The 25,871-nt window shown below is 44.2% G+C and overlaps 1 protein-coding gene across 2 annotated transcripts in view; it reads right to left on the reverse strand.

The window, feature by feature from the left end:
- ADGRD1 (adhesion G protein-coupled receptor D1) overlaps positions 1-25,871 on the reverse strand; it is a 367,284-nt gene that overhangs the window by 99,405 nt on the left and 242,008 nt on the right. For both annotated transcript variants that reach the window (XM_029058449.2, XM_029058448.2), the window contains 3 exons: positions 21,210-21,313; positions 17,588-17,699; positions 977-1,130 (listed from right to left, as the gene is read on the reverse strand). In XM_029058449.2, the coding sequence (XP_028914282.1) occupies positions 977-1,130; positions 17,588-17,699; positions 21,210-21,313 (370 nt within the window). The remainder of the gene's footprint in view (positions 1-976; positions 1,131-17,587; positions 17,700-21,209; positions 21,314-25,871) is intronic.

A 25,871-nucleotide genomic window follows, 5' to 3' on the forward strand; every position in this document is an offset into this window, starting at 1 on the left:
ATGGGCTCTAATACCTGCTCTGTCACCTGACTGCTGCATGACCTTGGTCACGTCACTTCATTTCTCTCTCTGTGCCTCAGTTATCTCATCTGTAAAATGGGGTTGAGACTGTGAGCCCCACATGGGACAGGGACTGTGTCCAACTCCATTTGCTTGTTTCCAACCCAGCGTTTACTACAGTGTCTGGCACATAATAAGTGCTGAACAAATACCATTATCATTATTATTATTACCCTAGTGCTTAGTATATTGCTTGGCACATAGTAAGTGCTTAACAACCAAAATTGTTGCGATTATAGGAACATAAAGATGAACACTCTCAGCAAATTGAGGCAAAGAAAACATCAGCCACCTTCTCTTTCTAACCATTGCACAGTTTTCCCTTATCATCTCTTCCCTTTTCCTGTCCAGGCTAAAATGAAGTTAATGCACCCCTGAATTTCAACCCTTCCATGGGGCATTAGATTTCTGAAATGAGCAATGGCAAACTGATCTCTCCCATGGGCATGGGATGCATATTTTATCTCCAATTAATCCTAACAAAAATGATGTTTTCCAGCTCAAAGCATAGGAGAAATATGCTTATTTGCTCTGGACTTAAGGCAGGCTGAGAAAAATAAATATATCTGGAACTATCAACAAATACCATGCCAAATTTCCAAATGTCAAGATAAATGCAGTGTAGAACAAGTGAAAAATTCCAGGTGTCAAATACCCAGTTCAAAAATCTACCCTGAAACACAGCACCCCAAATTCAGTGAGATCCCCTGGGATGGCCAAAAAAAAGGTGCCTTGTTAAAACTGTTAAAGGAATGAATAGATGCAACAACAATTAAATACACTGTGAACAAATTGTGTCACCTAGGCTATGGGGCCTCACTCTGCCCATTGTTGCATAGTTGTTGTCATATACATTAGGGGCGATAGAGATTTCTTTAGGGATGATAGAGGTAAAACAGCATCAAACAGAACCTACCCCATCCTATCCCATAGTAGTAGAGGTGCTTGCTCTCTTCCGATCCAAACACCTTGATCACCATACTGTACAGATGCAATCCTTCCACTAGCATCCATGCAAAAGCACTCAGAAAGAAGAAGTGCAGGAGAACGGCGAGGATTTTGCAAGGAATCTATGATTGAAAGAGAGAGAAAAAATTAAGTCCTCCACAAAGACCACAATTAACTGACATTTCAGTCCGGCGAATTTTCTGTCCTTAAGAAAAACTACCTCTTCTCAAGGCATGTAAGTGTCTCAAGTGTCTCAAGTGTCTCAAGTGTCTCAAGGCATGTAAGTAAGTGTCCACTGAATCCCCTCAGAATGGAACAATTAAAAGCCAGATATTAATTCTCAGCTGCCCCTTGAGGGTCATGTGAAATAATAATAAAAGTAATATCTGTTTAACATTTACTGTCATCTGAATGTTCCACTGGCACCTTTTTTCATGACTTTTATTACACGCTTACTGTGTGCCAGACACTGCGCACTATTTAGCACTTATTGAGCACTTCCTGTGGGCATAGCATTGATCTAACCCCAGCGACTGTAACTTTCTGTTAGGGCTAATCCATCATCTGTCCAGTTCTCTCTAATAGCAGCCAGGGTCCCTACTACAGCTCCATCTGCTTTGCGAGTGGGAGACACTCTGATATTTTGCCAAGGATCTGGAAAGCAGGAGAGAGTCTTGCCATTGGGGGGAGGGAATGTCACCATTTGCAAAGAGCTAGGAGATGGTGGTGGTAGTGGTGGGTAGAACCTGATTGGAAGCTATGGGGAAGGGAAGAAGGGAAAAATGTAGAGTGACTGTCACGGTAATAATAATAATAACTGTAGTATTTGATAAGCACTTACTATGTGCCAGATACTGTACTAAGTAAGTGTTGGGATGGACACAAGCAAATAGAATTGGAAGCAGTCCCTAACCCATAGTCTTAATCCCCAATTTACAGATGAGGTAACTGAGGCACAAAGAAGTTAAGTGATTTGCCCAAGGTCACCCAGAAGACAAGTGAAAGAACCAGGATTAGAACTCAGGACTCTTTGACTCCCAGGGTATGCTCTATCAGATAGGCCACACTGCTTCCTACTCCTACTCCTTTCTGTTTCCACAGATAAAGTTTTTTAGTTCATTAAAAACAAATGTATCTAAATCTTGGAAGCACTGGGGATTTGTTTTATCAGAAGACCCTTAAGGGAGAACCAAACTCCTGATATGGGGTCAGAAGATGCTTAAAGAAAAAGGATTGGGGGAACCATTTAAATCTTTGTCTGTCCAAAGAAGGATATACATTTATGCAGCATCGCAGACAAGTGGCTAATGTCTTCTATATAGAAATTGATCAGGGACACCAGAATTAACAAAAAAGCCCTTGGGGTATAGAGACTTTCAGTATTTAGAGAAGAGACTTTTTTGGTGGGGGGTGAGGATGTGCATGATTTGTCTCTCTCCAATATTCTAGGCTGAAGCAGTTCCAAGTAGTATTTACCACCTTTTCGTTCTAAGACTTGTTAATGAAGCATAATCCTTCAGATATCCCATTAAACAGTGGTCATGGAGTCTTAATTTCTTTGTGCCTCAGTTCCTCATGATAAAGCAATTGATAGAGAAACAGCATGATGTAGTGGACAGAAGCTCCGTCTGAATGTCAGAAGGTCATTGGTTCTAATCTCGGCTCTGCTACTTGTCTGCCGTGTGACCTGGGACAAGTCACTTCAATTCTCTGGGCCTCAGTTATTCATTTGTAAAATGGGCGTTGAGACTGTGAGCCACACGTGGGACAGGGACTTGGTCCTGATTTGCTTGTATCCACCTCAGTGCTTAGTACAGTGCCTGGTACATAGTAAGCGATTAAAAACTAACATAATAATTATTACTGATAATTTGTAGAAGCCAGAGTTTAATTCCCAAGTACTTGAAAATTTCAATACAGATGATTAACTGACACCTTGCCATTGGATCAGGCAAGACTAAATTCTCCTAGGGGAAAGGGAGTGCACTAAGGACTGCACTACATAATTCGGGGACGGGAGGGAAAGCAGCATCAGGTAGAAGAGCAGTTCAACCCTTTCACCTAGGTTGATAAACTTGATAGGACTCCCAGGAACATGAAGATTGTTATACAAATCCCTGCTCTGTAGCAGCCCTGCTATAGCAGCTTATGCAGAGGGCAGGATTTGACCCCTAAAGCTTTTGTAACAGTGGATTTTCCATCGGAGTTGCAGTTGTATTGACCTATAAAAAACAGACAGCTCACTTACTGTTCTCCACACAGCCACAAACGTCACTGGAACATAGTTTCCATGGAGGCCTGTAAATCTGTGCAGAGGTGGACAGGCTTCATTTATTGCTGACACACACTTATTTTCTATAGCCACAGTTCAGGTATCTTTCAAGCAAGTACAGGGAGAAGAAACGGCCTAAATAAGTGGGCTGTCGCAATGTGAGAGAATTACTGACCAACTTCAGGCTTGTTGGTCTAATGTTATTTTTGGTCAGTCTGTGAGTAAAGATTTTATCAATCCTTAGAGCAAAATTGAAGCTTCCCTCCGTGTGAGCCAAGTTTGTACAGGTCAGTATCTGTCTGAGGCCTGTGAAAAGCTCCACCATAGTAAGTATGATAGATTGGGAAGGCAAGCTACAGTCAAACAAAGATCCTAGGCCAACCATTTTTCCAAGCACAACAATCAGGCCTCTGGTGGAGTCCATTTGAGGCCACAAGGGGAGAGGGTTAGACCGGTAAAGACCCAAGTTTTCTCTCTCATTAATAGGAGTCCCAATGAAGCGGCTATGACCTAGAAGACAGAGCATGGGCCTGGAAGTCAGAGAACCTGTGGCTCTAATCCTGATTCTGCCAATTCCTCTAGACTGTATGCTCATGTGAGGACAGGGAATGTGTCTGTTTATTGTTTATTGTACTCTCCCAGTGTACAGTGCTCTGCACACAGTAAGTGCTCAAGAAATAAGATTGACTGATTGACCTTTGCAAGTCATTTAACTTCTCTATGCCTCAGTTCCCTTATCTGCAACCCAGGGGATTCAATGCCTGTTTCTCTCTCCTACTGAGACTGGGTATCCCAAGTGGGGCCTGATTGTCTTGTGCCTGCCCAGTTCTTAGTATATAGGTGCTTGACAACATATTAAGCAATTTAACAAATACCACGAATTTATTATTTAGTCATATTTATCAGCACCCACTTATTCAGTTCACCAAACCAAGTACTTGGGAATTATGAAACTGCCACGAATCTCATACTCCAGTGGGAGGAGACAGACGTGAGTATTTATAGAGTAATCAAAATGAATAATTGAACGTAAGTGCTGTGGAGGGATATAAAAATAGCTGCCAATTTTATGGAGAAGTAGTATGGCTTAATGGAAAGACCTCTGGCCCAAACTCTGTCATTTCTGACTATGAAGCCTTTAACAAGTTGGTTTAACTTTTTTTTCCCTCAGTTTCCTCATCTGTACATTGGAGATGATATATCTGTACTTCTTCCTGCTTAGACTGTGAGCCCCGTGAGGGACAGGCACAGTTTTCACTGTGATTACCTGGAATTGATCCCAACATTTATTACAGTGCTTGGCACATTGTGTTTAACAAACCCAACAGTTATTGTTATCATTATTAATTGTTAATAATTGTGGTATATGTTAAGCACTATTTTGCCAGACACTATACTAAGTGCTGGAGTGGATGCAAGCAAATCAGGTTGGACAGAGTCCCTGTCCCACGTGGGACTCACAGTTTCCCCCATTTTACAGATGAGGTAACTGAGGCCCAGAAAGGTGAAATGACTTGCCCAAGGTCACAGAAAAGTGGCGGAGCTAGGATTAGAATCCACATCCTGACTCCCAGGCCCGTGTTCTATCCATTAGGCCACACTGCTTCCCTACTGTATTCTCCCAAGTGCTTAATACAATGCTCTGCACAGAGAAAGTGCTCAATAAATATGATTGATTGCTCGATTGGTTGAGGGCCAGGTGAATGAAGGATACAAATCCCAGTGTAAGGGTGATGCAGAAAGGAGAGGGAAAATGAGGGCTTAGTTGGGGAAGACCTCATTGAGGGAGATGGGATTTTAAATAAGGTTTTGAAAGTGGGGAAGTGGAACTGTTCAAAGGGTTGAGTGGGGCAAATGTGGGTAGTCAACTTTTATAACCATAGAGAAGGTAGGATAGCGCTGTGATGCTACAATACTTAAGGTCAGAACTGTGCTACTGCCAGAGTCTTTTTAACAGTCTCCCCAGGGAATCATTGGCCTTCTTGGTTTAACTTTCTCCTATCTTGTTTATTGTTGCATCTCTAGCCAGGGCACTGTCTCAGTAATATAATTCTGTGACAGCTCTGAGGTACGTGCTGCTAAAGTAGGTTTTTGATTGCTGCTGTGCTTCGCTTCACGCAGGTAATACACATCTCTGAGTTTTCCATCATCATTCAGAATTACCTGGTTAATTTGGCGTTTATAATCATTGGCCTACTGACTTCTTGTGTATGTGCTCCGCTCCTCTGCCGCCCACCTCCTCGCCGTCCCTCGGTCTCGCCTATCCCGCCGTCGACCCCTGGGTCACGTCCTCCCGCGGTCCTGGAACGCCCTCCCTCCTCACCTCCGCCAAACTGATTCTCTTTCCCTTTTCAAAACCTTACTTAAAAATCACCTCCTCCAAGAGGCCTTCCCAGACTGAGCTCCTCTTCCCCCTCTACTCCCTCTGCCATCCCCCCTTTACCTCTCCGCAGCTAAAGCCTCATTTTCCCCTTTTCCCTCTGCTCCTCCACCTCTCCCTTCCCATCCCCCACAGCACTGTACCCGTCCGCTCAACTGTATATATTTTCGTTACCCTATTTATTTTGTTAATGAATTGTACATCGCCTTGATTCTATTTAGTTGCCATTGTTTTTTACGAGATGTTCTTCCCCATATTTCACTCTGCTGCCTGGATCACTTTTCTACAAAACCATTCAGTCCACATTTCGCCACTCCTCAAGAACCTCCAGTGGTTACCCATCCTCCTCCACATCCAACACAAATTCCCTTACCATAGGCTTTAAAGCACTCAATCACCTTGACTCCTCCTACCTTACCTCACTGTTTACCTACTACAGCCCAGCCTGCACATTTCGTTCCTCTAATGCCAGCCTACTCACCATACTTCAATCTCACCTATCACGCTGCTGATCCCTCGCCCACATCCTGCCTCTGGCCTGGAATGCCCTCCTTTCTTCATGTCCAACAGACACTCTCCCCATCTTCAAAACCTTATTGAAGGCACATCTCCTCCAAGAGGGCTTCTCCAACTGGACCCTCATTTCCTCTTCTCCCAGTCCCTTATGCCTCACACTTGGATATGCAACCTTTATTCACCCCTCCCTCAGTTTCACAGCACTTAGGTACCCAGATTCTTGGAACTCTAATAAACTTCTCAGGGCAGCCAGATATACTAACCAGAACCCTGGAGTCTGGATTTACTGATGTGTCAAAAGCTTTTGTTGGGCCAGTGTAAAATATATGGAGTCCTTGAGGCTCTTCCCTGCAATTTTCCACTATGTGACAGGATGTAAAGAACAAGTCCACTGAGCCACTATGGCCTAAAGCCATTTTGTTATTCCAGGAACAGACGGTCAATGATATTCTTCAGAAACCAGTCCAGGAGAATGCTGGCTAAGATGTGGCCCATCAATCAGTCAATCAATGGTATTTACTGAGTGCTTAATGCATGCAGAGCACTCTGCTAAGCGTTTGGAGAGTACAGTACAATACAGTGGGTTGGACATATTCCTTGCAGGGCCAGCAGTAGAGAGTAGTCTTCCAACTCCGTTATACTATACTGTCCCAAGGGCTTAGTACAGTGCTCTGCACATAGTAAGTGCTCAATAAATACTATTGATTGATAAATGCCTTTGATAATTGCCAGTCTGCTCTTTTTCCCTTCTGGAAGATGAGAATGCTGCGGCATCCTTGGGATCGGGGTGAACGTCTCAGGAGAAATTATCCTTCTCTTGAATATTTTACAGTTCACCATTCTCCTCACCTTTAAATTCCTTCATTCATTCATATTTACTGAGTGCTTACTGTGTGCAGAGCACTATTACTCAAGCACTTGCGAAAGTACAATTCACCGTATTACATGAGAGACAATTTCCTGCCCACATCTTCGGCTGGGCTACAGCCTAGAAGTGGGGAAGGACAGGCATTAAAACAAAGTAAACAGCCATCAATATAAATAAATAGAATAATAGATCTATACACATTTAAACAAGTAAACAGGCATCAATATAAATAGAATTATAGATATGTACATATATTCACGTGTTGTGGGGCAGAGAGAGGGGGGTAGAGCAAAGGGAGTGAGTTGGGGTGATGTGGAGGGGAGGGGGAGCAGAGGAAAAGGAGGGGCTTAGACTCGGAAGGCCTCTTGGAGGAGGTGAGCCTTAAGTAGGGCTTCCGAGGGGGGAAGTGTAGTTGTTTGGCAGATTTGAGGAGGGAGGGCATCCCAGGCCACAGGCAGGACATGGGCCAAGGGTCGACGGCACAACAGGCAAGAACGAGGCACAGTGAGAATGTTAGCACCAGAGGAACGGAGTTCGCAGCTGGGATGTAGAAGGAGAGAAGGGAGGTGAGGTAGGAGGGGGCAAGGTGACTGAGAGTTTTGAAGCCAATAGTGAGGAGTTTTTGATACAGAGGTTGATAGACAATCACTAGAGATTTTTGTGGAGGGGGCTGACATGCCTTCTAGAATCATATCTTCTCCAAGAGGCCTTCCCTGAATAAACCCTCAATTCCCCTGCCAGTCCTCTCCTCTTTGTTGACTGTGAACTTGGCAAGGTACCTCTTAAACACTTTGATCACTCAACCCAGCCCCAGAGCACTTATGTAAACATCCTTATACTCTACCATGTTCACCTATCTGTAAATTATTTTTAATGACTATCTCCTCTTGTAAACTGTACAATCCTTAGGGAAGGGATTGCATCTTTCAATTCTGTTGTATTGTATGTTCACAAAGTGTTCAGTAGAGTGGTCTGCAAAAAGTAATAATAATAATAATATATTGTGGCATTTGTTAAGTGCTTACTATTCGCACTGTACTAAGCACTGGGGGGAATACAAGCAAATCAGAATTGGACACCGTCCCTGTCCCATAATCCAGGTTTACAGTTTTAAGTGGATTACACCCCACTTTACAGAAGAGAGTAACTCTGAGACACAGAGAAGTGAAGTAGCTTCCTCAGTGTCACAAAGCAGTAAGGCAGTCATAAATGCTGCTGATTGAATGATGTGTCTAATAGTATACATTAAGTGTTTACTATGTGCATAAAGCTGTACTAAGCACAGGGAGAGATTACCCAGATGGGTACTAGAGATATAGGTGGTGGAGAAGCAGTGTGTCCTAGTGTGGATAGAGGACAGACCTGGGAGTCAGAAGGACCTGGGTTCTAAATCCATCGCTGCCACTTGTCTGCTGTGTGACTTTGGGCAAGTCACTTAATTTCCCTTTGCCTCAGCTGTCTCATCTGTTTAAGATGAGGGTTGGGGATTAAGACCGTGAACCCCATGTGTGGCAGGGACTTTGTCCAACCTGAGGCAAGTCACTTAATTTCCCTTTGCCTCAGCTGTCTCATCTGTTTAAGATGAGGGTTGGGGATTAAGACCGTGAACCCCATGTGCGGCAGGGACTATTGTCAACCTGATAAGCTTTTATCAACCTTAGGGCCTAGTAGAGTGTTTGGCACATAGTAAGAGCTTAATAAATGCCATAAAAAAGATTTAAGAGCCAGAGGGTCTGAAGATTTGGTAGCGCGTTACTGCTAGATTCACTTGAGGTGTCACTTATGAACACAGAGAACATAGAGTGGGTGGTAAAACGGAGAACGCTTCGAATGTCTTCGGCTTTTGGTTCTTACCACTAGACAACCTCATTCACACTAAGAGCACCTGTTCTCTTTGTATCATCAGCACACACAAAAGGAAATTAACAGTGACCATCTCAACTCACAGAAACATTAGATGATTTCTAGAAACTTCAGAAAAAAAGGGAAACCAGAATCCTATTCCCAGTAATCTACGGACACCAGCAAAGGAGAAAGAATCCAGTGGGGAATTTTAACTACTGGGTTCACGGCCAGTGGAGGTTCCCATTGTTGGAGCAGAGGTCAAACAACAAGTTGTGAAATGCAAGGGTGACACAAAGACATGAAATCTATAGAAAATTGATGGAGGAGTCTTGTTGTGCACACATTGAATTTGGAAAGTGATTCTTGACTGGAATAGTACGTGAAAGGGGATGGGGCTATCTCTACCAAGCCTGAGTTTTCTGGGAATTCCTAGAAATGTGGTGAAGAATAAATTTGCAACAAGGACAGTAAAATGGATTCACTGCTCTGTAGTGGGTGAGGCTGTCGTAGAGCCCTGAACCGAGTTCAGGGTCAAGGTTTTTCACGACACCACCTCAACTCCACCTTCTCCAGGGTAGTGTCTTCAGCAAAAAGTGATTTTTGGCATTTTTAAGACCAGCCCAAGGGAAAAAGCAAATAGGTGGGATGAAGCCCAAGGAACAGAGCCAGTAAATTAGGTTTGCAAATGAACCAGGGCCCTTGGAGAAACAACTGTGGTCATTCAGTGTCCCATAGCATGTTTTTTGTGTTCGTATTTATTTCGGCTTCTCCCTGCCTCTGCCCTCTTCTGTGGAATAACACCATTCAAAAGTGATTTATTGAGGATTACTTTGGCGGGTGGCTTACCGTGGTTTCTATTTCAGATGCATTTTCTGCTGCTCATTGCTGTGCTCTCTTTTGTTCTTCTTCCTCCATTAGTTCTTGTTACTCATTTCCCTTCATCGCAATACTTCAGTTCCCCTTCGGGATTCGACTAATTGAAAGGTTTAGAAAAATCTGCTCACTTTTCTGTTCAGTTTCAACTCCCAAACTGAGGTTCCTGCCCAACTGCTATAATTCTTCCTCAGATGCCTAGGGAGGGAAGAATCCGAGGTCCAGAGTGCACATTAGGGATTGTCACTCTGCCTCAGGAGCAACAACGTATCCATCTATTAAAGAAATCCAAAGCGTGGAGGATAGTCCAGCAGACAAACTGGATGTGGAAACTGAGAAGCAGCATGGCCAAGTGGAAAGAGTGTGGGCCTGGGAGTCTAATCCCCAGCTCCTCCACTTGTCTGCTGTGTGACCTTGGACAGTCAACTTCACTTCTCTGACCCTAGTCACCTCATCCGTAAAATAGGGATTAAGACTGTGAGTCTCTCTTGGGACATGGACTGTGTTCAACCTTGGCAGCATTAGCAGCATTGCTAAGTGGAAAGACCATGGACCTGAGAACCAGGGGACCTGAGTTCTAAATCCCGCTCTGCCATTTGCCTGCTGGGTAATGTTGGGCAGGTCGCTTAACTTCTCTGTGCCTCAGTTTCCTCATCTGTAAAATGGGAATACAACACCTGATCTTCCTTCTCAGACTGGAAGCCTGCTGTGGGACAGGCACTGTGCATCATCTGATTATCTTATATTCAATCACATTAATTGAGGGTTTATTGTGTGCAGAGCACTGTACTAAGTGCTTGATCTGTACGAGTACTTAGTCTAGTGTTTTCTACTTTAGTCCGTATTAAATACTGCTATTATTATTAATACTACTATTACTTACTTGCAATGATCCGCCTGATAACAAAGCTCCTTGAGGACAGATTTGTTTCTTTTACCTCTGCCAGGAAATTTAGTATCTGAAGGGTTTTCATTAGGAGGAGATTGTCACCATCATAGTGGTAATAGTGGTTGTATTCATAGAACACAGACTTGGTGCAGGCATTTTAGGAGATATTGGAAAGAGCACGGACCTGGGAGTCGGAGGGCTTGGGTCTTTTCCCGGCCATGCCATTTGTCGGCTGTGTGACCTAGGAAAGTCTTCTCAACTTCTCTGAGTCTCGTTTCCTCGTTTGTAAAATAGGGATTAAATCCTGCTCCCTTCTATGAGCCCCACATGGGACGGGGAGGTTGTAAATAAGTTCATAAAAGTTCGAGTTGGCTAAAGAGATGGTGTGGATCAGGGTGCTGGGAAATGAATCAGGGAAGGCTTGTTGAAGGAGGTGAGATTTTAGGAGGGATGTGAATGAGAGAAGAGTTGTGATCTGAGGTAGGGAGGGAAGGCGTACCGAGACTGGGAAACTGGGAAATTGAGGAGAGAGAAGATCTTAAACCACAAAGATTAGCTTCACTTTTTGCATCATTAAATAACCCCAAGATATTATCCCATGAAAACCTTGAATCAGAAGGGGCCTCAAGAATTAGTTAAAGCTTCTCAATGAATGATCTACATCCGCCAAGACTGAGGGTCACTTTCTAGCCTAAAATGTATCTTCTCCAAGAGGGCTTCCTTGACTAAGTCCTCATTTCATCTTTTCCCACTCCCTTCCATGTCCCTCTTGCATTTGGATTTGTACATTTTATTCACCTTCCCTTATCCCCACAGCACTTATGTAAATATCCATAATTCATTTATTTATATAAATGTCTGTATCCCCTTCAAAACTCTAAGATCATTGGGGCAGTTATTATGTCTACCAACTCTGTTACATTGTACTCTCCCTTCTGCACACAGTAAGTGATCAATAAACTTGATTGATTGATTGCTAGCCTCTTGGGCAACAGGATGTAATAGAGTTTCCTTTGAGGTCAGAAATTAAACTCTCTCTGCTCTCATCATCAACTGTAGACCTTTTACTGCAAGCTGTAACCATGAGACTCCCAGACATTTGCCCACATCGCATTTTGTGTAGCCTGAATGTGTGCCTTTGAACAAGTTACTTGGCTTCTTTGTGCTTCAGTTTTCTCATCTTGTGAAACTGAGATAAAATTCCTAACCTGCCTCTTAGACTGCGAGCTCCATGTGGGTCAGGGACTGTGTACAATCTTCTTAAACTGTATCTATCAAGCCCTAGTACAGTGACATTTCTAGTAAGCACTATAGTAAGCACTTATCAAATACCATTATTATTACCACATAGCATGAGTTTGATAAGCCAACTGTGAGGTTAAGAGATAGAGTAGAACTGCCGTCTTCCTATTAGTTCTACTTAGGGCTTAGAACCCTGTGAAAATCTGTTTTGAATAAAAAAAGAGCACTCATCTATTCTTCATTCTTCCAATGAAAGCCAAGATGGCAAAATGCTGAAAGTTGTCAGCTAATAAAAATATAATAAGCTGCCTCAGACATTAAGCTTCCCCAGGGTCCTTCCCATAACCCTCACTCTAGAGACACCTTTCCCTCCAGCTCTTCCTCCCAGTGATCTGGCCACATACTTTATTGATAAAATTGAAACCATAAGGTGTGATCACTCCTCTACAGTCCTTCCCTCATCCTGCTCTTCCTTCAACTCTCCCATCTTTCCCAGGAGTATCTCAAGAAGATATCTCCCACCTCCTCCCAAAGGTACTCCCTTTTGTTCCCCATCTGCATTCCACATCAAACATAAACTTTTTACCATTGACTTTAAAACACTCAATCAGCTCATTCCCTCTTACCTTGCTGATTTCCTCCTAAAACCCAGACATCATGCTTCACTCCTCCAACATCAATCCATTCACTGTACCTTAACCTCATCTATCTTACCACTGACCCCTTTCCTATGGCCTCCCTCTGGACTGGAACTCCTTCCCCTTCATACACGCCAGATCATTACCCTTTCCACCTTCGAAGCCTTACTAAAATTACATTTCCTCCAAAAGGTCTTCTCTGTCTAAACCCTCATTTCCCAACCTTCTCTCCCTTCTGCCTCACCTATGCAATTGAATCTGTACCTTTTATATTCACCCCACTCTCAGTTCCAAAGCACTTATGCATTTAGCTGTAGTTTATTTTAATTTCCATCTCCATCAGTAGGCTGGAAGCTCCTGGTGTGCAGGAACCATTTATTCCAACTCTGTTGGATTGTATTCTCCCCAATGCTGAGTACGGTGTTCTGCACACAGTAAGTACTCAATAAATACCATTGATGGATTGATTAACTATGTACTTTTGTTCTTTTACAAAATAGCCTGGGCATCCCTTGATTTGTCCCACATAAAGAGCTTCACAGTGAATGTCCTAAAAAGCAGAATACCACCCAAACAAAACTTGGTTCTTCGTTCAATGGAGGGTCTGGTAAATTCTCTGCTCTGAAAGCATGATTTGGAAAAAGTAAGATCTCTCCTGGTGTTCCAAGCTTTGTCTTCTTCAAACTGCAGTCTCTTATTAGGAGACCTGGATGATGAAATAGTCCAAAATCACAGTCAGACTCCCATCATTGTTCTCCTAAACCAACTCCCTCATGAGTTATTGTCAGTCAGTTGTAGTTACTGAGCACTTACTGTGTGCAGAGCACTGTACTAAGCTCTTGGGAGAGTACAATAGAACAATATAACTGACACATTCCCTGCCCACAACAAGCTTACATTCTAGATGGTTGTCTAGAGAGTTTACAGTCTAATCCAGATAATCTTCTGCAGCCTGCAGAAGCAGAGGAGACATCTCCCAATAAGAGAGAGAGCTGAAGACCATATCCATAATTTATTTATTTATGTCTGTCTTCTCTATACTGAAAGCTCACTGTGGGCAAGGTAATTAATAATAGTAATGTTAATAATAATCATAATAATATAATAATAATGACAAGCACTATACTAAGCGCTGGGGAGGATACAAGCAAATCATGCTGGACACAGACCCTGCCCCATGTGGGGCTCACAGTCTCAATCCTCATTTTACCGATGAAGTAACTGAGGCCCAGAGAAGTGAAGTGACTTGCTCAAGGTCACACAGCAGGCAAGTGGCAGAGCTGGGATTAGAACTCATCCCCCGATTAGACTGTAAGCCCGTCAAACGGCAGGGACTGTCTCTATCTGTTGCCGACTTGTTCATCCCAAGCGCTTAGTACAGTGCTCTGCACATAGTAAGCACTCAATAAATACTATTGAATGAATGAATGAATGACCTCTGATTCCCTGGCCTGTGTTGTATCCACTATAGAACACTGCTTCTCATGTGTCTCTTACACTGTACTCTCCCATGCACTTAGTACAGTGCTTTAGACTAAGTTCTCCTTTAGACTCTACACTTGTTATGGGCAGGGAAAATGTCTGCTAATTCTGTTGTACTTAGCACTATGTCTAAGCACTTAGAACAGTGCTCTGCTCATAGTAAGGGCTCAATAAATAGGATTGATTGATTGAAGGTCGCAGACATTGCCATTTCCCAGCTCCCTCCTCTTCACCTCAACTCCCTTTCAGGTCTTTTTACAAAAAATAGATTTTGTCATGTCTTCAATTCTTAACACTTCACAGAGCAATAGGTAATTCTAGATAATATTCCCTTAATCTGCTGCTCCTTATTTCTGAGGTTTCACTGCAGTTTTACACCCCAAGCTGGTCGTGCTGGGGAAGAGGTGAACCTAGTCTCAGATGGGGACTGATGCGTTTGAGAAAAAGCCTTATTCTCCAGGGAGACATGAGGATAGAGATGCACCCTTTCATTCTCTTTGTGAGGGAGTGAGTGTGTTGCCACTTAGACACAGGTTCTCTTAAAATGGTGTTTCTCACCCAACAGTAATCAAAACAGCAACTTTACTTAGGGAAGCAGCATGGCCTAATGGAAAGAGGATGGGCCTGGAAGTCAGAAAACCTGAGTTCTAATCCTGGCTCCACCACTTGCTGCTATGTGACCTTGGGCAAATCCCTTCACTTCTCTGTGCTTGTTTCTTCATATGTAAAATGGGAATTAATTTCTACTTTCTCACTTAGACTGTGAGCCCCATTTGGGACAGGGACTGAGTACAACCTGATTAGCTTGTATCTACTCCAGCAATGAGAACAGTGCTTGGCACATACTAAGCGCTTAACAAATACCAGAATTATTATTAGTGAAAAGAGGACCCAACTCTGGGGACCATGTGGCGTTTTCCTTTGCCTTCCGTAATCAAACCTCAGTTGGCAAAGAGAGTATTATCCTCATTTTCTGATTGGAGAATCAAGAACACAGAAATGCTAAGTGAGTTGCCCAAGTTGACACAGCAGTAGGGAGACTCTGCACATGGTAATCACTCAGTAAATATGATTGAAATGAACGAATGAGAAGTCAAGGCTCTAGAGAGGCCTGGACACCTCCTTTAGAACAAACAGGATGAAGTTGGTAGCACTGATGCTTGAGGATTTCAAACATGGAACTGCACAGTTGACTTCTCTGATGGATTAGTTCAGTCTTGCAAATCCATACCAAAATAAAAAATATATATATTTATTTAGTAGACCACTCTCCTCTCTCCGTGTTGAGTTAGCTGGAGAAGAAAATAAACAAAATTGTTCCTCTAATTGCCAGAGTGTCAGGGGCCTTTGTTCAGTAACAAGAAGTCATCAATCAGATCCTTAGAAAATTCTATTTCTTTTCCCCCATCGACCCAGAAAGCGCTTTTTATTACTTTGAGGATTTCTCAATCTTCCTTGGCGCCTCCTTCATGAGTACGGGAACTGTATGGATCCAGACACGATAACTTTACCCCCAACGCTGTTACTTAATCACAGATGGATGGGCAGAAAAAGAGACCAAAAAACAGAGAGACAGAGACAGAGAAACAGAGATAGAGACAGGCACTCATTCCATTCAATGCTCAAATCACTTCAACCCTCAGGAATATAGTAAGGATGAAACACCACTAAAGAAGAAGTTTTCGGTTCCTAACGATCCACAGGCTCTTCTAAATCTCATTGGTTTTTGCTACGTTTGCTTACTATGTGCCAAGCACTGTGTTAAGCACTGTGGTAGGTAAAAGTTAAACAGATCGGAAACAGTCCCTATACTATATGAAGTCCCCAGCCTAAGAGGGAAGGAGAAAAGGTATTGTATCCTCATTTTACCAGTGAGGAAACAGAGGCTCAGAGAAGTTAAGTGACTCGCACAAAGTCACAAAGCAAATAAATCTCCTGGCCCCGAGTTCCGTGCTTTTTCCACTAGGCTTTGCTGCCTCTCTGCCAGTATCTGTGCTATTCTCCCACTTCCTTTGCCCTAGTGTGGTTGCTGGCTCACAAGGAGAGACAGAGATTTATTCATTCAATAGTATTTATTGAGCACGTACTATGTGCAGAGCACTGTACTAAGCGCTTGGAATGTACAAATAGGTAACAGATACAGTCCCTGCCCTTTGACGGGCTACAGAGATGGGCATTGAGGATCAATGGGGACAGAGAATGTGTCAACCAACTCTGTTACATTGTTACACTGTACTCTCCCAAGCACTTAGTACAGTGTTCTGCACTCAGTAAGCATGCGATAAATATGACTGATTGATTGGGGAGCAGACACTGGTGAAGGGAATAAGGACTTCTAGACTGTGAGCCCATTCTTGGGTAGGGATTGTCTCTATTTGTTACTAAATTGTTCATTCATTCAATAGTATTTATTGAGCGCTTACTATGTGCAGAGCACTGTACTAAGCGCTTGGAATGTACAAATCGGTAAGAGAGACAGTCCCTGCCCTTTGACGGGTTTACAGTCTAATCGGGGGAGATGGACAGACAAGACCAGTAGCAATAAATAGAATCTAGGGGATGAACATCTCATTAAAACATCTCATTAAAAATTGTATTTTTCAAGTGCTTAGTACAGTGTTCTGCACACAATAAGCGCTCAATAAATATGATTGAATGAATGAATGAATGATAGCAGACAGGCAGAACTAAAAGCCACTAATCAATTAACCATTGGTATTTATTGAGCACTTACTGTGTGCAGAGCACTGTAATAAATGATTGGGAGAGTAAAATATAATAGATTTGGCTGACATGCTCCTGCCCACTAAGGTCCCAGAACCAGGAAGCAAATGGTAGCTCCTGAAGTTTGGCCCTACCGCTATTTCACACCTAACAGCTCAGAGCTCCTTCCTCTCCCATTTTAAGCCTTGTGGGATTTGGGCAGAGCCTTCTGGGGAATGAATTAGTTTGGGTCCATTACTGCCCTGAAAGCAGGCAGTGCTATTTCTGCAAAACTTCCGACAGACCCAACGCTAACATTTCCAAGAAGATTCCTGGTAACGATAAGATAGTCAGGAGCTAAGGCAGTGAGCCCTCTAGAACTCCAGTCCTTCCAAATATCATTTTTTTGTTGTTGTGGGTTTTCCTACCCAGGACCCATCCTCCATGTGTGCTCAGTGCTAAGTTAGTAAGGGTAGACACAGGGCTAAATGCATGCTGAACTTGGTGACTACTTCCCTCTCAGGACCAAACTGACTCATTCTGGGCTCGGTTAAGTTCAAGTTTGTTTAGCTTGTCCTGCAGCTACCCAAGTGTTATATGACATTGTGGCTCCGTAGAGTCAGCTGAGAGACAGGGGGTCTTCAGAGATAAGAAGCTGGGCAAACAATTCATCTTTTCTCTTCCATTTCAGCAGGAACTCTGGTTTTGTTGCTGAAAGGGGAATTAGGGAACTCAGTCTTTGCAGGGATTAGGGGTGTGATCTGAGCTGGGATCTCAGAGGAGACCCGGGGAGCAGATTCCAGATCATCGTCCCAGCGACTGCCCCGGGGCATGACAATTTGAAATCAGATAGATGTTCTTGGTGACTTACTGTTCCCGGGTCGAACTGAAAGCTGATGAGGAGCAAGATCTGGGCCACCAGGATGGCAAAGGATAGGTTGGCATGAATATGGTAGCGTTGGTTCCGGATGGTGCTGACGGAGCTGAAGGAGAAAGAAACAAGAAACCGCAATCACAGTCAGATTTTGGCTGCCCTGACTTATTTACCACTTATTTTCAAGAGAACTTCTTGAGTACTGAGTATGTTTCTCTTTCAGAATTAAGCTCTGTATAATTAGCCTCCTCTTCCCTTTCCATCCTCTGTTATGCTGACACAACACAACTTGCCATATTGATTAATTTCCTCATTAAGTAGCTTGGCTAATGGCTAAGGCATAAGTCTTAATAACCTGAGAGTGTCCAAGAAAGAGACCTTCACTTTGGCTTTTGAGAAGAACAGGCATTCACCCACTCAAATCATGAATCCGCTCAAGTCATGGGTGTCTGCCCCAGGGTTGGATAAAAAGACCAGTACTCTCTGGACCCAGGCATGCTGTTTGAGATGACTTCTGCCGTCCAGGGAAAGATGTCATCACCTTTTCTCTCCGATCCAATTTCAGCCCCAGCGGAACATGGGGCGGAAACTCATCTGGGGGCTTCCATCATGCCCTGGTCCTGGGCACGGTTGGAATCGGTGTGGGCGGGGATCGTCTCTCTTTATTGCTGCATCATACTTTCCAAGCACTTAGAACACTTTTCGGCACACAGTAAACGCTCAATAAATGAGATTGAATGAATGAACCAAAGCCCACCAGAGTTTTTTCTCCAGGGATTCACTAGTATGGGCAGAATGGGGAGGCAAAGGAAAGATAAGCAAAAATTCATGGCTCCCTTCAGAGTGATTTAAGTCATTTGAGGAGTCAGATTATTCAGTGTCAGCATCAGTCGAGTAATAAACTTCACTTGACCACAGAGATCGAAGCATCCCCAAACCCCGAGGTAATCAGGGTTGTCCTCATTCAAAATGTTGAACTGTCACCGGCTCGGTCCTGGTAGAACTAGAACTCTGCCAGGCTTCACTCCACGTAAATGGCAGATACTTAACGCCAGGGTGTAACATTGCTCTTTTGCACCCCAGCGATGCCCTGCCTTCCGGCCCATGGCTAAAGCAATTACTTTCTGTTGGCATCTGGTGGAGTGTGAAAGGCTGATGTGATTTTTTTCCACAGCTCCCCCATGCTACTTCCCGGGAGCAGGTGGACGGATTGGACGGATGTCTTCTTTCTCCTCGGGCTCCTTCCCTTTCCCTTCCCCCATCCCCCTCTGGGACAACATCGGGAAAGGACAGTGTGTTACAGGGGCTGAGCGTTTCCCAAGGCCTCCTGAACGGCAAGGCAAGTTTCAGGGTGGGAAAGAGGAGAGGGCGGGGAGAGAGGTAGACTCGCAGCACTAATTCCTGCGGCAGCAACCACCAGCCGAGGCAAGGTTTGCGTTTGTGTCAATCCATGTTCCACTTAGACTTCAGGCGTCTCCAAGGAAACCGGAGAGGCTGGAGGAAGTCGTGGAGGGGGAAAGGGGGTGGCGGTCTTCATGCTTCAGAAATAAGCCAAATAAGCTGTTCACGATCAGCTTGCTGAGAAGGGGAGAGATAAACTCCGCAAAAGAGGGGCTGTTAAATACCCAGAACAGATATAAAATACATATATTTGCCACTCTTCAGATGTTAATAAAATTGCCATCATTTTCCCTTAAATAAAACCTTCTGATTTGAAATACATGATCCATGCCTTCAAAAGCCTAACACACAGCAGAACGATTGCTGTACACCCTTTTATTTGTAATTCTTCTTTTTTGCAATTTTCTTCCCCCCTACTTAGTCCCAAATGCTTAGTCCGGAATACAAATTGCTTTATCTGGAGCTTCCAGAGAGATGCAACAGGCATCCTGAAATTAAATTTAAAAGCCTGATTCATCTAATAATGGGAAAACAACTTTGTAAATAACTCACTGTGCCATTATCAACACAAGTGTATGGTTCCTAAGTGAACCTCTGGGCACAAACCAATAGAGTCAGAATGTTGAAGACCTGGGAGCCCAAAGGAAGTGGAGTTCACAAGAAATGGCATCCCACTCAGTCAGACCTAGGACCACTGTTCCCCCTTCCATCCCCTTATTTGCCACAGATGTTACTTTTTCGTCTTTTCAATCCTCAGTGTTGCCTGGCTTGTTTATTATTTTATTTATTATTATTGCTATTATTTTTAATCTAAATCAGAACCTGAGTGGCAGAGCAAGGAAACTGCTTTCATTTTATCCCCAAGTGCTGATTTTCCTTCAACTGAGTCTTTCTCCGGTTGGCATAGGCAGGGGGAAAGATTTGCTGCCCAACCTAGTTGCCCATGGGCTCTAGGGGAATTATGACCAAGGAACTAGCAGGTGAAGAAAGGCAGAGTGTAGCCACAGGAATGTCCATGAGGAGCCCCCAAGCTTCTCAGGTGCAGTTAAAAACTCTGACAAGAGCCACCGAATGGTTGCCTTCTTCAACCCAAATTCCAAACGCCAACCTCCTCTCTTCAGAGCCAGATATATGGGGACAGACTGGATTGCATCTCTCTACTTTCAACTCTTCCTAAACTAACCACAGGAAAAAATGGAGAGGAGACGCAACATGACTTAGGGGATAGATCATGGGCCCAAACGTCTGAAGGACCTGGGTTCTACCACTGGCCTTCTGTGTGACTATAAGCAAGTCACCTCACTTCTGGGTCCCTCAGTTACCTCAACGGTAAAATGGGGATTAAGACTGTGAGCCTCATGTGGTATAGGGACTGGGTCTAACATGGTAATCTTGTATCTACCCTAGCACTTAGTACAGTACCTGGAACACAGTAAATGCTTAACAAATACCATAAAAAAGAGAGAGAGAGGAAGGAATAGGGAGGGAGGCGAAGTGAGGTGAGGGGAAAAAGGAGGAAAGGAGAGGGGAGAGAAAGGGAGAAGAGAAAAAAAGAATAGAAGAATGAAGGAAGGAAATGAGAGAAGAGGAAAGAAAAGGAGAGGAGTGGAAGGGGAGGAGGACAGAAGAGGGAAGAGAGGAGAGGAAAGGGAGGAAAGATAGTGAGAGGTAGTGGAGAGGGCAGGAAGGAGGGGGAAAGGGAAGGAAAGGGAAGGGAAGAAGAGGTGGGGGAAGGAAATGGAGAGGGAAAGGAGAGGGGATAGAGGGGAGGGTGATTGAAAAGAGGTCACGGGGAAGGAGGGAAGGGGGGAGCTGGAAAGGAAGGGAAGGGAAGGAGATGGAGGGAAAAGAAGGGAAAGGGTTGGAGGGAGAGAAGAAAGGATGGAAGAGTGGGGAGAAGGGACGGGGAGAGTGGAGGTGTGGGGGGAAGGAGGGGAGAGAAAGGGGAAGAGGAGACCACCAAAATCTCCTGCACAGAACTGCCTACTTTCTAAAGTCTGCCCATATCAGGAAATTAAAAGCAAATGAAGAACATCCAACCAACTGTTACAAATACACAGACAGAATCTAATTAAAGGGGCTAACGGCATTAATCACCTTTACGATTGTGAAAGCTGAAAGAAACCCGCTCTGATGGTCTGAAATTACAATTGGAATCAAACCGTCAAACTTCCCAGGTGATATCTGCTCAGGAGGTAGAAAGTTTAAAATGACTCACGACAGAATAGCAAACGTGACCAGGGTGATTGTCAGGCAGAAGATGGACAGGGAGCAGCCGATGTAACTGATGGATGACAGCGCCACCTGGTGTCCGTGCGAGAGCTGTGCACAGGGAAAACCAAAGCGAGAAAGGGGGAATTAAAAGGTTTCAGGTGGGCTTCCTCCTCCTTCTAGCACAACTTCGAGGCCTGGGCCTTCCAAAGGTCCTAAACGGTCCTCTGGTTCTTCTTTCCCCACTACCCCTCCCTCAGACCCGCTCACCCCTCAGGCAGAGTAGCAACAGGGTCTGGATTTTTACAAACCTAAAATGGGCTTCCTTCCATCTGCGCCTTTCCATTTCAACTGGCTTTTTATTTCACAGGAACAAAAAAAAAAAACAATCCCCGCCAGAAAGTCTGCTCTGGAGGGTCAGCCCAGGAATGGGCAAGAGGCTGTCCAATGTAGGGTATTTTTCTTTGCCTGTTATAATCTCCTGGCCATTCGTAGCCACGAGAATATTCTGCATGAAGTCAGCTGAGGGCAGGTTTGACTCCTACAGACAGACGGCCCTCCGGGAAACTGAAATGTGTTTTTTTTCCTTCTTCTTGGCAACCGTCTTAAGCGTAACCCTCCCCCGATTAGACTGTGAGCCCGTCTTTGGGCAGGGATTGCCTCCATCTGTTGCCGAACTGTACATTCCAAGTGCTTAGTACAGTGCTCTGCGCGTAGTAAGCGCTCAATAAATACTACTGAATGAATGAAGATGTCCACACGTGTTTCAGAGAGACCACTGTTCTCCACTCCTTCAGCACTCTCACCAAAGCAGTGAGAGAGCTCAGGGCGATCAGGGACATTTATACAGCACCTGCTGTGGGCAGAGCACTATAAAATTAATAAGTATGGTATTTATTCACCATTTCCTGGGTGTCAAGCATTTCTAACAGTACAGTAAAAGCAGAAGACACGGTCCCTGACTTTAGGGGGCTTCCTGTCTAAAGCTCAAAATCTTGTTACTATCAGAATAGGAACAACACTGACAGGCTTACACCCCTGAGAATCTCCTATCCTGCTAGCTTAATTAGACAGAGGACTCGATTCTGACCCGACTGGCCAAAATAAAAAAAAGCTGGTGAAACCTACTGGCTTGCAAATCAAAAGAACCAGGCCTGTCATTGTCTATGCGATCCGGATCAAGACACTTCACCTCTCTTTGCCTTCATTATTCATCTTAGAAAATGAAGTGTTACAAAGTAATTCCTGCTCTTCCTCAGAATGTTGTAAAGATGAAGGAATCACTTTGGGGAATGTGAAAATGTTCTGGGCTTTTCAAAGGAACAACGCTAAATAAATCTAAGTGATTGTTCTAGGATTAGCAGTACGGTCATTTTAACAGGGATAATCTCTCTTTACTGCTGTATGGTACTTTCCAAAGGATTTAGTACAGTGCTCGGCACACGGTAAGTGATCAAGAAATACCATTGATTGATTGATCAAACAGCTAATAATGAGCAAAGGGGCATTACCCAGGACTGTTCATGAGTACTGGTGTTGGAATGAAAGTTTGCTCCCTTGATTATTTCCATCTTAGGCAGTGGGAACTAATCCCTGGGGAAACCAAAGCAAGGTAATGCAATCAGGGTGTTTGAAAAAGCCCTCTGTAGCACTGTGCAAATATAAATTGCATTTAACCTGTCAGTGACTCTCAGCTGGGCAGAAAGGGGACACACTGAAAACTGAACTAAATGATCCACCATTTTCCAGGCAGCCTATATTTACATTCAGAAATGTGTAGCTGCCATGGCCAACTGAGTCCCAGAAAAACCTCAGATGCCCTGTGAGAGACAGACCTGGTTTATATTTATTTCTGGGCATGTTCTGTGGAGTAATGAACAGACACTGGACAGATGCAGCAACAAAGAATGTTTCAGTCTTCTCTTTCACCCCAACTCCTAAAATAAGAGCACTTTTCCAGGTTGCCAAATCCTAACCCGTATCATGACTTGGCACCGAACCCACACTTAGAACCACTTGCTGTCCCAGGTGTAAAATCTTTTTCCTGGTTCCAATCCCACGGAAGTCTCGATTTGGATGTCCCACCAACACCTCAAATTTCACATGTCCAAAACAGATATCCATGTCTCCTCTCCTCATCTTTCCATCCAAACGCTCTCGCGCAGGCAATTTTCCCACCCTTCCTTTCTCAGAAGCCATAATCTTGGCATTATCCTCGGGTAATCTCTCTCATTAAACTCATATATTCAGTCTGTCTCCAAATCCTGTCGGCTCTACCTTTACAACATCAAAAGCAGCCACCTCTTCCTCTCCAGCAGTACTGCTTCCACTCTGGTCCCAGAACTTACATCCCTCCTCGACTAATGCATCAGCCTCCTCGCTGATGTCCCTGCCTCCAGTCTCACCCCACTCCAGTCCATCCTGGATTCTGTTGCCTGGATCATTTTTCTGTAAAAAAAAAAGTTCTGTCCATGTCTCTTCATTCCTCAAAAGCCGCTAACGGCTTCCCTTCCATCTTCGCATCAAACTGAAACTCATTACTATCGACTTTACGGCACTCAATCAGCTCTCCCCCTCCTATCTAATTTCCTACTACAACCCATTCCACACCTCAAGGAGCAGCAGGGCGTAGTGGATAGAGCACGGGCCTGAAAGTCAGAAAGTCATGGATTCTGATCCCAGCTCTGCCGCTTGCCTGCCGGGTGACCTAGGGCAAGTTACTTCACTTCTCTGTGCCTCAGTTATCTCGTCTGTAAAATGGGGATTGAGACTGTGAGCCCTACATGGGACAGGAACTGTGTCTGACCCAATTTACTTGTATTCACCCAAGTGTTTAGTACAGTGACTGGTACACAGTAAGCATTTAACAAATACCATAATTACTATTATCATACTTCACTCCTCTAGTACTGTGCCTCGATCTTATCTCTCTCACATCCTCCCTCTGGTGGGGAACTCCCTCCCGTTTCATATCCAAAAGTCCACTTCTCTCCCTATCTCCAAACCCTTATTAAAATCACATCTCTACCAAGAAGCCTTCCCTTATAACACCCCGTTTCCCCACCCTATTTGCCCTCCCTTGTACATCCACCACTATGTTGCTTGGATCAGTACCCCTGAAGCACTTTGAAACCCACCTCAGCCTTGACCCCACAGAACTGATGTACATATCCCTATACTCTTCCTTTTCTCCTATTTTAATTTCTTTCTCTCCTACTAGATTATAAGGTCTATGGGGGCAAAGATCATCTCTACCAACTCTAAAGCATTGTACTTTCCCAAGGGCTTAGTACCGTCCTCTGCATACTGTAAAGCACTCAATGCATGCCACTGATGGATTGACAGGAACAAAGTTGTATGGTCCAGGGGAAAGAGCATACAGCCCCAGGAGGCAGAGGACACACGTTTCAAATCCAGCCTTGATACTTGTCTGCTCTGTGACCTTGGGCAAGTCACTTAACTTCTCTGTGCCTTAGTTACTTTATTTCTGTAGTAGGGAGTAAGACTGTGAGGTCCATATGGGACATCCTATTTCCTACCTAGATTACTGTGTCGGCCTGCTCTCTGATCTCCCTTCCTCCTCTCTCTCCCCGCTCCAGTCTATTCTTCAGTCTGCTGCCCGGCTCATCTTCCTGCAGAAGCACTCTGGGCATGTCACTCCCCTTCTTAAAAACCTCCAGGGGTTGCCTATCAACCTCCGCAAGAAACATAAACTTCTCACTCTAGGCTTCAAGGCTCTCCATCACCTTGCCCCCTCCTACCTCTCCTCCCTTCTCTCTTTCCACCCTGCACGCTCCGCTCCGCTGCCGCCCACCTCCTCACCGTCCCCCGTTCTTGCCTATCCCGCTGTTGACCCCTGGGCCGCGTCCTCCTGCGGTCCCGGAATACCCTCCCTCCTCACCTCCGCCAAACTAATTCTCTTCCCCTCTTTAAAACCCCATTTACAGCTCACCTCCTCCAAGAGGCCTTCCCAGACTGAGCTCCCCTTCTCCCTCCACTCCCTCTACCGCCCCCCTTCACCTCTCCACAGCTAAACCCTCTTTTTCCCCCATTTCCCTCTGCTCTTCCCCCTCTCCCTTCCCATCCCCTCAGCACTGTACTCATCTGCTCAACTGTATATATTTTCATTACCCTATTTATTTTGTTAATGAAATGTACATCGCCTTGATTCTATTTATTTGTTATTGTTTTAATGAGATGTTCATCCCCTTGATTCTATTTATTGCTATTGTTCTTGTCTGTCCATCTCCCCCGATTAGACTGTAAGCCTGTCAAAGGGCAGGGACTGTCTCTAACTGTTACCTATTTGTACATTCCAAGCGCTTAGTACAGTGCTCTGCACATAGTAAGCGCTCAATAAATACTATTGAATGAATGAATGAATGACGGGGACTGTGTCCAACCTGATTCGCTTGAATCCACCTCAGCGATTATTACATTACCTCGCACATTGTAAGTGCTTAACAAATACCATAATTATTATTATTATTACATGGACTGTGTCTAACCTATCCCAGTTCTTGGAACAGGGCCTGGCACATAGTAAGTGCTTAACAAATGTCATTAAAAATGCAGATAAGAATAGAGTACACAAAAACGGTATTAAATGTCAGAGAGGAGGAAGCAATAAGGTATATAAAATATGCATTAAATAACAGGTAGGAGGAAG

This window comes from Ornithorhynchus anatinus, chromosome 2 (assembly GCF_004115215.2).
Source record: "Ornithorhynchus anatinus isolate Pmale09 chromosome 2, mOrnAna1.pri.v4, whole genome shotgun sequence".
Lineage (NCBI taxonomy): Eukaryota > Metazoa > Chordata > Mammalia > Monotremata > Ornithorhynchidae > Ornithorhynchus > Ornithorhynchus anatinus.